This window comes from Tachypleus tridentatus, chromosome 7 (assembly GCF_004210375.1).
Source record: "Tachypleus tridentatus isolate NWPU-2018 chromosome 7, ASM421037v1, whole genome shotgun sequence".
Taxonomy (NCBI): domain Eukaryota; kingdom Metazoa; phylum Arthropoda; class Merostomata; order Xiphosura; family Limulidae; genus Tachypleus; species Tachypleus tridentatus.
Genome location: NC_134831.1, coordinates 97753382 through 97770065, shown reverse-complemented (window position 1 = coordinate 97770065; position 16684 = coordinate 97753382). Strand labels below are relative to the sequence as shown.

The 16684-nt window shown below is 33.9% G+C and overlaps 1 protein-coding gene across 1 annotated transcript in view; it reads left to right on the top strand.

Annotated features, from left to right (window-relative positions):
- The first annotated feature begins 7906 nt into the window (after nucleotides 1-7906).
- LOC143256263 (serine/threonine-protein kinase unc-51-like) overlaps nucleotides 7907-16684 on the top strand; it is a 145655-nt gene continuing 136877 nt past the window's right edge. Inside the window, exon 1 of the mRNA XM_076513239.1 lies at nucleotides 7907-8254. Within this exon, the coding sequence (XP_076369354.1) occupies nucleotides 8165-8254 (90 nt within the window). The 5' untranslated portion in view covers nucleotides 7907-8164. The remainder of the gene's footprint in view (nucleotides 8255-16684) is intronic.

Genomic DNA, 16684 nt, shown 5'->3' with positions numbered 1-16684 from the left:
AATCTACAAACATCTGCTCTACACTGTCTGATAAATTGTAAGGACTAATGATACACCAATCTACAAACATCTGCTCTACACTGTCTGATAAATTGTAAGGACTAATGATACACCAAACAAACATCTGCTCTACACTGTCTGATAAATTGTAAGGACTAATGATACACCAATCTACAAACATCTGCTCTACACTGTCTGATAAATTGTAAGGACTAATGATACACCAATCTACAAACATCTGCTCTACACTGTCTGATAAATTGTAAGGACTAATGATACACCAATCTACAAACATCTGCTCTACACTGTCTGATAAATTGTAAGGACTAATGATACACCAATCTACAAACATCTGCTCTACACTGTCTGATAAATTGTAAGGACTAATGATACACCAATCTACAAACATCTGCTCTACACTGTCTGATAAATTGTAAGGACTAATGATACACCAATCTACAAACATCTGCTCTACACTGTCTGATAAATTGTAAGGACTAATGATACACCAATGATCTACAAACATCTGCTCTACACTGTCTGATAAATTGTAAGGACTAATGATACACCAATCTACAAACATCTGCTCTACACTGTCTGATAAATTGTAAGGACTAATGATACACCAATCTACAAACATCTGCTCTACACTGTCTGATAAATTGTAAGGACTAATGATACACCAATCTACAAACATCTGCTCTACACTGTCTGATAAATTGTAAGGACTAATGATACACCAATCTACAAACATCTGCTCTACACTGTCTGATAAATTGTAAGGACTAATGATACAACAATCTACAAACATCTGCTCTACACTGTCTGATAAATTGTAAGGACTAATGATACACCAATCTACAAACATCTGCTCTACACTGTCTGATAAATTGTAAGGACTAATGATACACCAATATTACAAACATCTGCTCTACACTGTCTGATAAATTGTAAGGACTAATGATACACCAATCTACAAACATCTGCTCTACACTGTCTGATAAATTGTAAGGACTAATGATACACCAATCTACAAACATCTGCTCTACACTGTCTGATAAATTGTAAGGACTAATGATACACCAATCTACAAACATCTGCTCTACACTGTCTGATAAATTGTAAGGACTAATGATACACCAATATTACAAACATCTGCTCTACACTGTCTGATAAATTGTAAGGACTAATGATACACCAATCTACAAACATCTGCTCTACACTGTCTGATAAATTGTAAGGACTAATGATACACCAATCTACAAACATCTGCTCTACACTGTCTGATAAATTGTAAGGACTAATGATACACCAATCTACAAAAATCTGCTCTACACTGTCTGATAAATTGTAAGGACTAATAATACATCAGTCTACGAACATCTGCTCTATACTGTCTGATAAATTGTAAGGAGTAATGATACACCAATATTACAAAAATCTGCTCTACACTGTCTGATAACTTGTAAGGACTATTGATACACCAATCTACAAACATCTGCTCTACACTGTCTGATAAATTGTAAGGACTAATAATACATCAATCTACAAACATCTGCTCTACACTGTCTGATAAATTGTAAGGATTAATGATACACCATTCTACAAAAATCTGCTCTACACTGTCTGATAACTTGTAATGACTAATGATACACCATTCTACAAAATCTGCTCTACACTGTCTGATAACTTGTAATGACTAATGATACACCAATCTACCAATTAATGTTGTAAGTAATTATTCAGAATAGTTGTTTGCTATTAAACCAAATTTGGATTACTTTTATTTAAGTAAACATTAGATAAAATTCTATACTGAGTTGTTAACGATTACATTGTTATATATGTTTGTTATTTTTAATACAGAAAGAGGTTTAATGACTTCTACTACAGAGAGACTTTTCTAGGACAGTTAAATTGGCAGCTTCTTGTACTTCTATCTGTCTGTTATAAAGTAACCAAAACTAGAACAGTGCTATCCCGTTTTTGAGAACTCCATGCCTCACCTCCACGTGTTCACCTCAGATATTTAGCTCATAAACAAACTGTTGGTTACCTGCTTTGTCTTATCATCTTGGACAAAGTGTGTGGATACAGTCCTCTAAAAGTTATGTTTTTTCTAGCCATTTTGTCAACTTTGTACTGTGTAATTAACACATATTTCTATCCAATGTCACTTTTGCCTCCTCGAAGCTGCTGAAATTTCCCTGTTTCTTTAACAGGTTCCTGTTAAAGAGTTCTTTTGTAAATTGTAAAACAAAGAAGAAACCTCAATGTTAGTTTATAGATTGTAAAGAACAAGAGATCTGAATATGAAATGTATGGCTGTATCTAATAAAGAAGCCATGTTGTACATTCACAATCAGAGAAGAGACTTTTTTTTATATTTATTAATGTATTTAACCAATACATTGCACTATATATATATATCAGTGATTACTGTATCTTATATTTTAACAAGGCTTACATAAATTTCATAGTAAAATCCATTGCATAATACATTTTGTTAATTTTATTGAGGAAATAAATATGTGAAGCTTGTTGTTTTTGTGGAACTTTAGACATAGTAGATGTGAACACTTTAATTGACTGAATCTGCCTGTTGGAAAAGGGGACTTTCCCTTTTTCATTCAGGAGTCAGTTATAGTCCATTAAAGTTCTCAGACATGTATATATATATATTACTTTTTTTCAACAGCGTAATTAAGGGTTAATCGTTACAACAAATATTAGGTAAAGCATCACTAAATAAGAGCTTTTTAGGGCTGGTTACTTAACTTTGTCTACCAAAAGCTGGGTGTTTTAATAGAATCACAACTTTTATAATAACAATTTTACTTTAGAATATTACTTTTAAGACTAGTTTACAATAAACTAACGTTTTGCAATTGGAACCTCTGGCTCTATTTGTTTTATCTTTGAGGAAGCCAGTACTGAAGAAATGTTATTCTCAAAGTAAAGTCAAGACAGTTTAGTCCACTATGTGATCCTTAGCCAATCAGGTGCTCTGTCTATTTCCATCTCTGTCTTGTTTGGTTCCTATTTTATTCTGGTTAAGTATTCAGCCCTATATAGCTCTTTTATTTAGATGTAACAAGTAGAGACTGGAACTTATGAGTGATCAGTTTCCATGTGAATGACTGAGTGTGAGGAGTGGCATACCATACTTAGGTATTACTAGTACATACATGTGTTTCAAACGTATCTTTATATTGTTGGTGCAACATGTTCTACTATTGGGCAGGCTCTTTCGGATTATTTGGCAAAAACAATACCATCCAGTTCATATAACTATAATGAATCAACTTATCTTTCATATGACATTTCTATAGGCTACATTCACTTTAAGAGGAAGTGCAGGTCCAAGTTTACAAACAATGTTTCAATAGAAATACTTCACTGATGGTACTATACCTAATACCCAAGTATACTTATTCAAAATTACATAATTTCTGTGTGTATCAGGCAATGGACTTAATAAATGTGATAATGTTCACTGAACTGAATCACTCAATAAATACTTCACTGAATTCTCACTAACTCTAGTAACTGCTCACTAGTATTTATAAATAATGTACTCCTGTTTCTGGATATCAGATGAATCATCACAGTCAGCAGCGCTCTCTACCAAACAATTGAATTGTGACATTGAAAATTTTGTTTTAAATACTATATTTTACTTGAATTGTGAAGTCTATTGAACAACCTTGGATTAAATACATTGTACATTTCCAAAGTCTCTTTGGTGTTTTTCTTTTCAAAACGTTATGGTATACAAATGCCTCTTGTCTCCTGTTATCATGTCCTGTCCTGTCCTGTCCTGTTACTTGAGGAATTCTCTCTGGATAGATGGTCAAGTGAACCCTCTTCCTAGAGCTTTTGAGAGGTGAGTTTTGGCATCTACTCATCAATGAAATCTCACACTGAATAGCTGTGCATCGTAACAGCTGAAATGCGTTTCATCTCAACCGGATCAGAACATTCAATGAAGGGATGTTGTCTAACCATAGAGCGAGATAGTCCACCTGTGTTTCAGTGGTGCATTCTTGGACAGTGCTGCTTGAGCATAGTCTTTTGCAACTGTGATTCATTGTGTGACATTTCCATCTGGACTTTTTAAGTTAAATGAGCCATTTCAGCAACACACACCCACTTTGAGGTTGCACTTCTTGCCATACAAGTTGTTTGGATACTTATTCACAAATATCACAACTAAAAGCAATTATTTCTTCATTATGCAGTATAATCTTTTCAGGAACGGTGTAAGAATACAACTTGTTTATTCTATCACTCATTCATTTCCATCCTTCCACTGCTTCAATTTCACTATCCTTGGTATCAATATACAAAAGGAATTATGTTGCAGATCAGTTTGTCAACAAAAAAGTCTATAATGTGCTATTGCAAGGTAAGTTTTTTGTGTAGGTGGCACAAGTGGTCTGTGAAAGCATCCATTTTCTCAAGTATCATTTTTAGGAGCCTTAAACTTCACTGGGCTCTGGTGCACAGCTCAGTTTTTTACTGGGTCATACTATTGATGCAGCTAGTCTAAGCCTTTGTCTCAGTCCACAAGCTATACCTTCATCAAATAATCATGTCATAAAAGGACAGACCATCCAAACTCTGAATTAGGCATTGCATTGCCTATTACTGAGACCCTCACTTCCAGGCAATAACCTGTCTAAAATGCCTCAGTAAGTGGTCTAGGTCTATTGACTGCCTCTTCAAACATCTGGAGATTCATCTGCTTTGTCTCCAGCACGTGTACATGGTCTCAGTGCAGATCTCTCCCTTAAAGCTCATGGTCTGCTCCAAACTGGACAGTCCATTGTGAAAATGTGTTGCTGAGTAAGCTTAATGTGGAAGCTCCACACATTTACAAGGGTCAACTCCCAACCATGAGCTAGCTTAATGACAAGAAGCTTGCTGCATCTCATCCACAGGTTCTTGCAGACCTTTGGTCATCATATATATATATATAATATGTATATATGTTTGTGTGATATTGCTGCATCTCATCCACAGGTTCTTGCAGACCTCTGGTCATCATATATATATATATATATATGTATATATGTTTGTGTGATATTGCTGCTTTGCAACTTCCCTCTCTTCTCAACATCTCACATTGTAGTGAAAAAACTCTTGTAGTGGTATTTGATATCTGGGTCTTGACAGAGTGTCTTCCAGCATGAAGAGGCTCTCTCCACTGCTCCACAAATCACCAGTTTTCTCACAAATTGCCATCTGTATTACATGCCAGTGAAAGAGATCATGAAAATGAAAAGTGTCCACCAATAGCATTTGCCCATTTCTTTCATGGATGGTAGCACTCAGAAGCAAGGTTCTGTTTCTCTAGAGGGAGGCCCGGCATAGCCAGGTGGGTTAAGGCGTGTGACTCGTAATCTGAGGGTTGTGGGTTCGCATCCTCGTTGCACCAAACGTGCTCGCCTTTTCAGCCGTGGGGGCGTTATAATGTTATAAGTAGCCCAAAAGTTGGTGGTTGGTGGTGATGACTAGATGCCTTCTCTCTAGTCTTACACTGCTAAATTAGGGATGGCTATTGCAGATAGCCTTCAAGTAACTTTGCACGAAATTCAAAACCAAAAAAAAACAAACTCTTAGAGGGTAAATATCTAGGAGTCCTATAGTGACTAGTGCCACTTGATCTCAAACACCCTAACTTGCCTGCACTTCTAATAATCTTTAATCATCTGGGCTCAACTTTGTCAAAGGCTTAGTCTTGGGGGAAGGAACATCATTAATTCTTATTTGTAGAACAGATTATATTACATCTATGGAGTTTGTAGATGCAGGTGATGACTTTGTGGCATTGGCAAAAGTCCCAAAACTAGGAGAAGATTTCCTCCATATCTCACCATTCTACTTGCAAGTCATTGCTTCAACTTCCTTTATATTGTATTCTGTATTCTACTGAAAATAACAGATCTGCTCTGCTACAGACTTGAGTAATGGGAAATGTTTAGCCATTACCCCACTTTGAAATAGCAAAATCTCCACAACAACAATATTCTTTGGTCACAGCATCATAGTTCTTTTTTTATTTCCTCTGTGATATTTTGTAGTTTAGCTTTGCGCGAAATTAAAAAACAAACTCAAAGAAGTAAACTTCCTTTGAATATATATAATAAAAAAGCCACGTTTTCACGCGTCAAATTTGTTCACTGTCATCCAAATAGAAGAGCGTGATTTCTTCTGTCCATTATCCAGTTCGTTTACGGAAAGGACAACCAATTGTCTTGATCTCCCCAATTTTTTGTAATAAAAATACGACTAATTGTCATTTATAAATTCGCGTTTCCTGCGTGTCAAAGAAAGGTGAGTTGAGTTGTGTACTTAATTAGCTCTCTGCGTTCAAACTGAACTTTTACACATTAACTGAGTTGGGATCTAATGCATATTACAGTTCTGTACTACAAATGTCTGTAGGACGAATTTATAGAAATAAATGTATTAATTTCTCAAGAAGCAAGTTTAAAATATTTCTCATTGTAGTAATTCAGAACCTTGTAAATCTTGTGAAAGCCTTAGGTGTAACTCGTTAGAATAAGACTCGGTTAAAGGGGTTATGTATTACGTCATGGGGACTTCCACTGTAATAACCATTATCTTCTTGAGTCAGACTGTATGATAGATATGGGGTAGGACATACTTATCATTTTGTCAGATGGCTAATCAGCTATAAAGAGAATATAAACTGTTAACATTTTTTTCTCTCTTTTGGAGAATTGTTCAGTCATAACTTAGTTAATTCTTTTAATTGGTAAGTTACAATGCACTTGTGGCATGTTCGTCACATGTAGCATAGAAATATCGAAACCGCTTTCCAATAGACTGATCCATTAACGTTAATGGCAAAAGCATTCTGAAAACGAGAGTTGTTTCAAGTTGCTGATGCCAGACTGAGCAAAACTAGAACTTCACTGACAATTTGTGGAATGCTATCAAACTGATTTTTTATAACATATATCGGTACCGTATGTTACCTCTCTGCTAGTTTCTCTCTGTGTAACTAAGATACCGCATCAGGTACCGTGACAGTTATTTCAGAATCTAAATTCGATTAGTATGTTACTTGAAGCTGAACCCTTATGACATACTCTTAATACTAGTATATGGGAATTCTATATATTTGTTTGTTTGTTTTAATTTCGTGCAAATCTACATGAGGACCATCTGTGCTAACCATCCCTAATTTAGCAGTGTAAGACTAGAGGGAAGGCAGCTTGTCATCACCATCTACCGCTAACTCTTGGGCTACTCTTTTACCAACGAATAGTGGGATTGACGTAACATTATAACTCACTCACGGTTGAAAGGGCGATCATGTTTGGTGTGATGGGGACTCAATCTCGCGACCCTCGGATTACGAGTCGAGTGTATTAACCACCTGGCCATGCCGGCTAAAACAGGTCAGAGACAATTAACCACTAAGCCAGGTATATTATTTGTTTGGCTATTTTATTTATTTGTTGGGCTCAGTTGATTTATCTCTTTTCTCACAGTTTCAGTTATTAAATAAGATATATTCAATAATTCCAGCGTCATTGTAATTTTAACTTTCAAGTTCTATAATATCTGATCCAAACCTGACGATACATTATTGAAACTGAGAGGAACATTTTATTTAAAAAAGATTAATAATTATTATATATATTTAAATAAATGCTATGAAAGAAAAGGTTTACATTTTGCAACTCGTTAATTTAATATCTGTGAAATGAAAAATTCGAAAGATCTGACAAAATTTTCCCATAATATTTGAATAAGCCGAAGAGATGGTACAAGAATTGCTGAATGTCGTGTATTTTAGTACTAAATTTTGTCAAGCGGTGGCGTTTATATATGTTTGGAAGATAGAAATGCTTTAAACAGCTGATGTGAGTGTCAGACAATAGTTTAGAAATAAACTCGGACGTTGTGTTAAGTATGGCTCTAGTTGTTATGGGAAAAATATAAACATGGAACGAAAGAGGTTAATTACGTTCTTTGGTACTGTAAATCTCAAGTGTAGTGTTTTTTGTTTTCACTAATTTAACTTTAACTGAGTAGCTTCAACTAAGCATTACAAATGTTAAACTTCGACTGAAAATATGCTAAGTTAACTTGTACTTCTAAAGAGTTTGAAAACAAAGACAAAGTCATGGAGGTTGTCGGAGACTACGAATACAATACAAAGGACCTTATAGGACATGGGGCATTTGCTGTTGTATTTAAAGGAAGATGTAAAACGGTAAATAATATTAATTAAAAGTAATGTAATGGTCTAATTTAAGTAATAAAACTATTATAAACATTTTTGAATCAAACTTAATAATTTAGTTGAAAAAAGAAATAACCTGTAGCTAAGAAGTAATGTTTTTACTATTAGCGTTTCACTTTATTGTTCGAAACTTTTACGTTTTTATTTTACATGAAACCACTGAAATTGTATGCTTACATATTCATTGTTTGTTTATACTTTTATATTACGACATATTTGTTTTTATCGGCAGTAATTTGTATCAATATGTTTGATTATATAGGCCTATCGAGTTATTACTAAATTAAGTTTTATGGGAAATAAATAACATATAATTTGCCTTATTTTCTTGTTAACTTGCAGAAGGTGTGCCACATTGTGTGCTTTTTGTGTTGTTTTCTGGATGAAAAAAAATTCCATTAATTTAAAATCGTGAGGAACTAGAAACCAATTAACTTACGAAGTATCAGTTACGTTCGTAGCATTTATGTTTTAAAGGGTATGTTGCTTTGTCTGTGAGTTCCTTTAGAAGTGGGGTATGAACTTGACATTAATGGACTTCAAAAATTACTTAACTTGCTCCATTGTCCACATTCACTACAAATTCAAATAGACCTAAAACAAAAAACCTTTTAAATCTCAATTTGTCTTGAACATGATATGTATAGCTGTATCAAGCCTTTTTGAATCATTGTAATATCCTTATTTATTTGGTATTTTAATTATATTAATAAAAGGCCTGAGACTAAATACAGTATTGTATAGTCTGTCCATAAGGCTTAGCATTTCTACAAAATAGTGATAATGTCTTTCAAGTTCATATCTCTAGGAATTTAGAAATACTACTAGCATTTAAAAATTTTATGAAATACTTGGGAAGACTTTAGAATGGTTAAACAACTAGAATGTAAACTAACGAGATTTAAATAGGCTTAACAATATTAAACCTTTTATTTCTAAATGTTGTGCCGATAAGTAATATACTGAAGATGTTTCAAATGCAAGTAGGTACACAAAATGTGTTTATAAGATCCTTTGTTAGCCTTTCAAGATATTTAAATATATCCCCTAACTTAAAAATATTTTACTCGCAGTTTATTCTGTTAAGATAATGACAATCAAATCATTTTAAGTGTTAGAAAGAAAAGGTTCATACTAGTAGTAACTATTGGATTAACATTTTAGTTTGTTTCTTTAAAATAGTAGTTTTTTATTCACAATTAGGATGAACAATGTGTTAGTTGTGATGACAATAATTATTTCAACATTATAAAACCTTCAATAAATTCAATAACTTAGCATAATCCATTATCTCAGTTAAACTATTCCAAAAAGTTCTAACAAAGAGGTTCAAATGTTTTTTAAGACTTTTATCTTACAAGGTCTTGACGTCATAACTTGCACTATAGTCATTATTCATGTAGTGTGAGTACTTGAAATATATTGATTGTACTTCTCTTATAAGCAAAACAGTTTTGAATTCCATAGTTGCTACAGAAATGAAAAATTTAAGATGAGGGAATATTCCACTGACACCACTCCATAACAACAATTTTTTACTCTGGTTTATAAAAACAAATCAGATGCCAGAGCCAATCAGAGTACTCAACTACTTTATAAAATAGTATTAAAATCATGTATAATGGTGCGACCTAGATATATAAGTTTGTGGAAAAGAAACAGATAATATTTGATAATATTAAACTTTGATCCATTTATTTTGTGTGTGTGTTAGGGACAGATTTTCACATACTGCAATAGCTTAGATTCTAATGATGAACTGATAACTTTGCATATTGTTGTGCATACTATACATACATATATACACTATAATGCTTGCTTCTGTGAATTACATGTAACTTTGTTCAAAAACATGTTACACACACACACACACACACACACACACACAACAACTTAGGAGTTGTATCTACATAATTACTGCCAGAAGTAAATAATGTTGGGTATTTATTTCCCATATTTCTGGGTATATCTGATGATTCCATGCAGCAGTCAGTCCTGGTGAGAACTGAAGTACATGTACTGCAGCTCATGATATATTTTTAGTGCATGTATTTTTCATTAGGTTTAGTTCACGTTTCTATATTTTCGTACATTTCATTTTAAGTGAAACCATGAAAACACAACTGATTTTCAAAGGCTTAGAAGCTGTTATAACAATACCAGAATGAGCATGTTGATTCTCACTTTTGTTTGAAACATTCAAACAATGATCTCTTAATGTAAACAATTTCATTTATTCACAATTAATATAAAATTTAAGGTAATTTATTTTTAAGTTTATAAGTTATGTTGGCATGACAACACACTAAATTTCACAAATGTATACAAGTAGGTTCAGTTTATTAAACTTTAATGAATTTAGTAAAAATAAAAAAGGCTTGTACATTAAAAAGTGCAAGACAATATTTTCTTCACCTACTGACCTATAAAGACCTGCTCATTGTTTCTTTTACCTTGTATGCTACAGGTGCAGATAAGTTGTATTAACTGAACAACAGAGGCTTTCACTGATAACAGTTTATGATTGTGAGAGATTGTTTTTTAAAATACTCTCTTATGCCTTATTTTTGATATACATTTATTTTACAATAATGTTTGGGTTTAGTGATGATGAAATTATTAGCTTTATGGCTCAAAACACAGAATAAATAAACATATTTTTGAAAGCCCATTTTCATAAATTACTGGATACAGTAAAGGAGAAATGCGAGGTCCTGGCTTCAGTGGAAGAATTGTAAATAATGCACGAGTTAACTTCTGTTTGCCGTAAAGTTTCATATTTTCTCTGCAAGAAAGACCTGTATACTTCAAGCAAAATTTATTTCCAAAATAAATCATTGGTAAAATTATATACTATTATAAGAATAATAAAAAGCTGTTTGGGAAACTGTGTGTAATTGTTTATCTCTGTGTATTAACAAATCAAGGTGAAGAAAGTCATTGCTAAGGGTAAGAGTCATTGTATCCTTGAAGCCTAGTGTAGAGTTTAAAAATTAAAATTTTTGTGATGGGGTGGGGCTCCCCCATATCCTTAATACCTCTTTTGAAGAAATCAAGCAGGACAAACATTGAGAATTTTTATCTTTTCTCTAACTATAAAAAATAATACAAAATAAAATGTTAGAGCTCTGTTATGGTTGTGGCTCAAAGTATTTTATAGTTTATTTCATATATACATTCTGTAATTCCTGTATATTCAGTCTTGTCTTTCTTTTACTGTCACATTTAGGTTCATTTAATTACTATAAATTTTGTTCTGTATGCTCTACACACACACCTTCATATATTCATTGTAATTTTGTATACATTTTGATTTTTAAGCATCTGTTTGTTTTATTTTAGGTGGTTTTAAAATTAACATTAATTCTACAGCCTTTCCATTCAGTCTTAAGTTTTATAAATATTTTGGGGAGTTGTGGCAGTATTATATAAAATCAGTGTTTTTCATAATTTTGAGTTCAGATTTTTTTGTTATTTATCAGTAGTCTGTTTACTAAATTTTGGTTACAACTGTTGATTCTGATAATTATTTTAAATATCCTTTCTTTTCCTGAATTCAATATTTTTAACACAATCTTTTTTCCATGTTTTTACATCTAAATGTAACAATATTATAAGACAAACATAGCATTTATTATTGAACATGAATTTGATAATAGTAGAGAGAAGATTACAAAACACTTAAGTACCCTGGAATTCTTTGAGATAAATTAACAATTGTTACGATCCTTACACGCCCTCTGTGAGAAACTTTGTTTGTCTGTAGTTTGGACTACAATGTTTATTAATTGTAGGCGTGTGATAATTGTTTTAAGAAAAGGAATATTGAAAGAGAAAACCAATGTAGAAGAAAATAAATTAGTAATACTATACGGGTTTTTCAGAGTTAGTTTTTGTTTTCTAAATTACTGACTTCTAAAACAATTGTATTTGATACACCATATTGTTTGCCAGATTACATTCACGAAGGTTGGTTGGGTGTATTTCTGTTTAACATGAACTTGTTTTATACATTCTATACAGGTGATACAAGTGGATTCGCATCATTGTAATGATAAAAATTTGGGGTTCGATCTCCACAATGGACACGAGCAGATAACCTTTCGTTAAAATAAGATTGTCACTAAAATGTTTCTACATGTATTATACACTGAATAGCACATAATGATGTATATTTTATTTTTTACTGTTAGAGGTAACAGTAAGTAAAGGTTTTTGTTGGTAATTAAAACTGTCTAAATATCCATAATAAAAACAATCGCTTGTCTTTATCCAAAACATTTTATTTGCAGCTATAAAATTTGTTGGAATAAAATTCAGTTTTAAGTTATCGTTGATGTTATTGTATATCACGTATTTGTTCTTCATTTACATGTAAAATAACTTTTAGAAGGGCACCCGTAGAGAAACTCTACTACGTATTATAAAACTGTGTATCAGTTCAAATACGCGTAATTTAGTGTTTGGTTTTATACACCGGATCACACGAGTGGTAACACGGAAGGAGGTAGTTCGTGTGTTGATCGCAGTGTCTTAACAAATAGATAACTATTATATGTAGTTTTGTTACCTGGTGATCGTTATTCGATAGGCCTCACTGCTGACAGAAGCGAAACGCGAAGGACAAAGGTTCGTTAGAGATAATCATAACATAATGTCCATTGTGAAACTGAAGGTTAATCATTGCCTAGACTTTACATGTGTTTTGCGCTCAACGTAGCAGGCCTTTTGTTTTTTTCCGGATACAGAAATACATATTCTTGTTATTTGTTCCGCACCAAACCCAAGTTTATCAATATACTTCCAGTGTGTGTGATAAAAAACACACACAGTAAGAATCTAGGTGTAAACTGTGTGCCAGCAGTCGATATATATGTGAGGGGCCGTTGTATTAAATCGGTCAGGAATAGTTTAAATGGTCGCAAGCCTACTTGACAATTCAATTTTTTCCAACGCTCACGTGCACAGGACTCAACATTTCTGTGTAACGGTCAGTGACCTCTGAGGAATACTGCAAGGGATCGACTCAATATTGTCTTCATAATTTCTGGAATTATAATCTTTTAAGCCTTGCGATGGTTTCTTTGATAGTACTTAAATTTTAAAAACTACGCCGTTATTTAAGGACAATGGCTTTTAGGGGAAAAAAATCAGAATTTATCGAGACCTTGAACTTTTAGGAACATAAAAAAGTAGTAAGTTTTATATATGTACCCCTTCGTAACGACAGAAACTTTTGTTTCTTTAAATACGATCATTAAGCCGTCATTACGTTACAGATATAATTTAAATGACGATGACCGAAGAAGGAAACGTTGTTCGCTCTTCTATATAGTGATTTCTCTACCCATACCAGCAGTTTTACATATATAATTTTCTCCACAAGTGGGTTTTCTCGTCATCACGGACTACTGAACAAACGTTCCAAACCTGAAATACATCATCGATTTTAGCTGCAATAAGAATATAGGCTTACACACTCATCGTGAGTGTCCTAGTGGCTACCATGTTTCGACTATGAATCTGAGGGCTTTCTCTCACGGCCGGTTGCCTCAGAAACGTGGATGCGTTATAAGAGTAACAATCAAAAAACCTTATTTGCTTCAACAACAGTTGGGTGTGTGTTGTTGACCGGCTAGCCTTCTCTCTAATCTATAATTTTGATATTAGGAACTGTTATTCGTGGACAGCCCTCTGTGTAACTTTGCGCGAGATATCTGAAATAAATGGAACTTGATTTTAGACTAGTCATTGTCCAAGGACGTCTAAAGGGGTTTTAAGCTGTTATACGAGGCCTAGAAATGAGTTTACGAAATTTAAACTTCTGATTCAGATATTAAGTACAAATGTTGCATCAAACTTTATGATTGCGTTAAGTAATTATAATTTTAATTATTTTTTAAGTTATCGAAAAGAGAGGGCTTATGTAACTACTGTCGTTGGTTTATACACATGTACAAGCGCGCCGTTATAACTTTAAGTACAATTTAAAACCCACTATTCGTTGGTATAAAAAGTAGCCCAAGAGTTGGCGCGGGATGGTGATGACTAGCTGCCTTCCGTCTAGTCTTACACTGCTAAATTAGGGATAGCTAGCGCAGATAGTCCTCGAGTAGCTTTGCGCGAAATTAAAAACAAACAAACCATTTAAAAATCAGTAACTATTGTTAGTTTTTAACAGTTTAGTCTGTTTCAAAATGTTTTGCAAGTTGTCTGAAAAGTAATTTAATTAGCCGGTCGTGTCCTAGTGGTTAATGCTTCTGAAGTGTGAAATCCGATAATTCTAGCTCGAGTCTCGCCATCGAAAAAACAACAACAATTAAACAAAACCTGCTTTGCACTATGAAACCATGGTTTCGTTATAAAAATAACAATCCTCTTAGTCTCTCAGACAGATGGTAACCCAAGATTTAGCGGTGGGTGCTATTGACCAGGTGCCTTCTCTCTATAGCTAGAATTACACTTGATCATTGTGTAGTCGTCTACGGGCTCCCAACGCTAAAATCAGGGGTTCGATTTCACTTGGTGGGTTCACCAGATAGCTCAATGTGGCTTTGCTATAAGAAAACACGCACATTGTGTAGTCTTATGTGCGTATTTTAGAGCAAACATTAATCCGTTCACTGAGACTGTCACGTGTACGGGTCGGGATTTTTTTTTTTTTTCCTATACCCTGCGGTGGTGTTGCATGTGGGATTTTGTTGGCATCGTGAGGGGGGTAGTGATGAAAAAATGAGATTGATTCATTGTTCGGTAATAACACTTGGAGAGTATTTTAAACCGTAAATAATAGCTCTTTCTTGTAATTCCGTGTAAAGAAGGAAATAGGTCCGGTCCGCCCACGTTGACAGCCACGGTGAATGGGCTAATAAACAATCAACCAAGAAAAAGCCCCAAACAAAAATTAGCCTTGAGATAAAACAAAACTAGATCACAAACAGCGTCTCAAGTTCTCTACTAATATTATACCATGGGAATGAGTCCTAGAATTAGTACCGGATGTATAGTGTGGTTAAAGGTAATTATATGTTGTTTGTTTGTGTATTCCATTAAATTTCAGTTTTCACTCTACTCAGTCCATCGTTTCATAATGTTTACAAATTAAATAGTTTATAAGGTTTGTTTTTGTCTCTCTATCCTCGGTCCGGCATGGCCAGTAGTTAAGGTGGTAGACTCGCAATCTGAAGTCGTGGATTTGAATCCACATATGTTCAGCCGTGGGAGTGCTGTTATTGTGATGGTCAAGCCCAGTATTCGTTGATAAAAAAGAGTAGCTCAAGAGTTGGCGGTGGGTGATGATGACCAACTGACTTCTGTCTAGCTCTCACTGCTAAATTAGGGACAGCTAACGCAGATAGCTCTCGTGGAGGTTTAGGCAAAATTCAAACCAATTATCTCTTTCCTCTTTATTTTTGTAAGCGAAGAAAGCCTTTCGGGTTTCGTGCTGGAAGATCCGGGGTTAGAGATATGAAGATACTGAACACGTTTCACATTTCTCAGCTGTGGGTACATTTTAAAACCGACAGCAAATCCCTGTAAAGATTCGAACAAAAGCCTGTAACAGTTCAAGTTAGGAACACCTACTCCCAAACAGTAATGTTTTTTGTTTTTTTAATAGTACCTCACCCTTCCAGGTCGCGTACAACGCAACCGAGTATCATCTCTACAACTGGATAGAAATCTAATGGTATTGCATGACCGTTTAGCTTTTCTGTTGCATTAGGCAGTGAGTGTCGTAGGAAGCGGCAAGGCCAGTTAGGCCCCGGCCTGACAACTTTTTCATGACCATAAATTGTGTATTACAGCTTACTTCCTGTAATTCAGTACATTATATTGTGTGTATGTGGTATTTGTAATTAAAATGGCTCAACATTCAGTGTCATATTATTAAATATTCAAAACGTTTTTGTTGTTTTTTTCTGGAAGAATGGACCCTTACCTCCCCAGAAATGTGACAATGACGTCCCTACTCAAAAGCTTTTTCCTACTGCAATGTAAAATTACATTATTGAAAATACTAATTTCCATTATTTGGGGTCAGTTAAATAATAATAAAAACAGCTTCGGAATTAACTTGCAGTCGAATTAAGAGTAAATGGGGAGGATCGCTAACTAAAGCTACGAGTTCTGTATTTTGATCTTCACTATTTATGATTTTAATGGTTGAATACTAAACAGTCGCGTTACGATCTGTTTCATGCATATCATGTTTCTCCAAGTGAAATATTAGGTATCTACATCAGGGCACGATTATCAATTTTTAAAAAGAAAGATAAAGAATAGTCCTAATGGTTAAAGTTGTACAAAATAAACTGTACGTAATTGACAGTAAATTAATATACGTAAAACCAACATCTGTTGTATCAGACACACAAACAATGTTACTTACTTTAAAGTCCA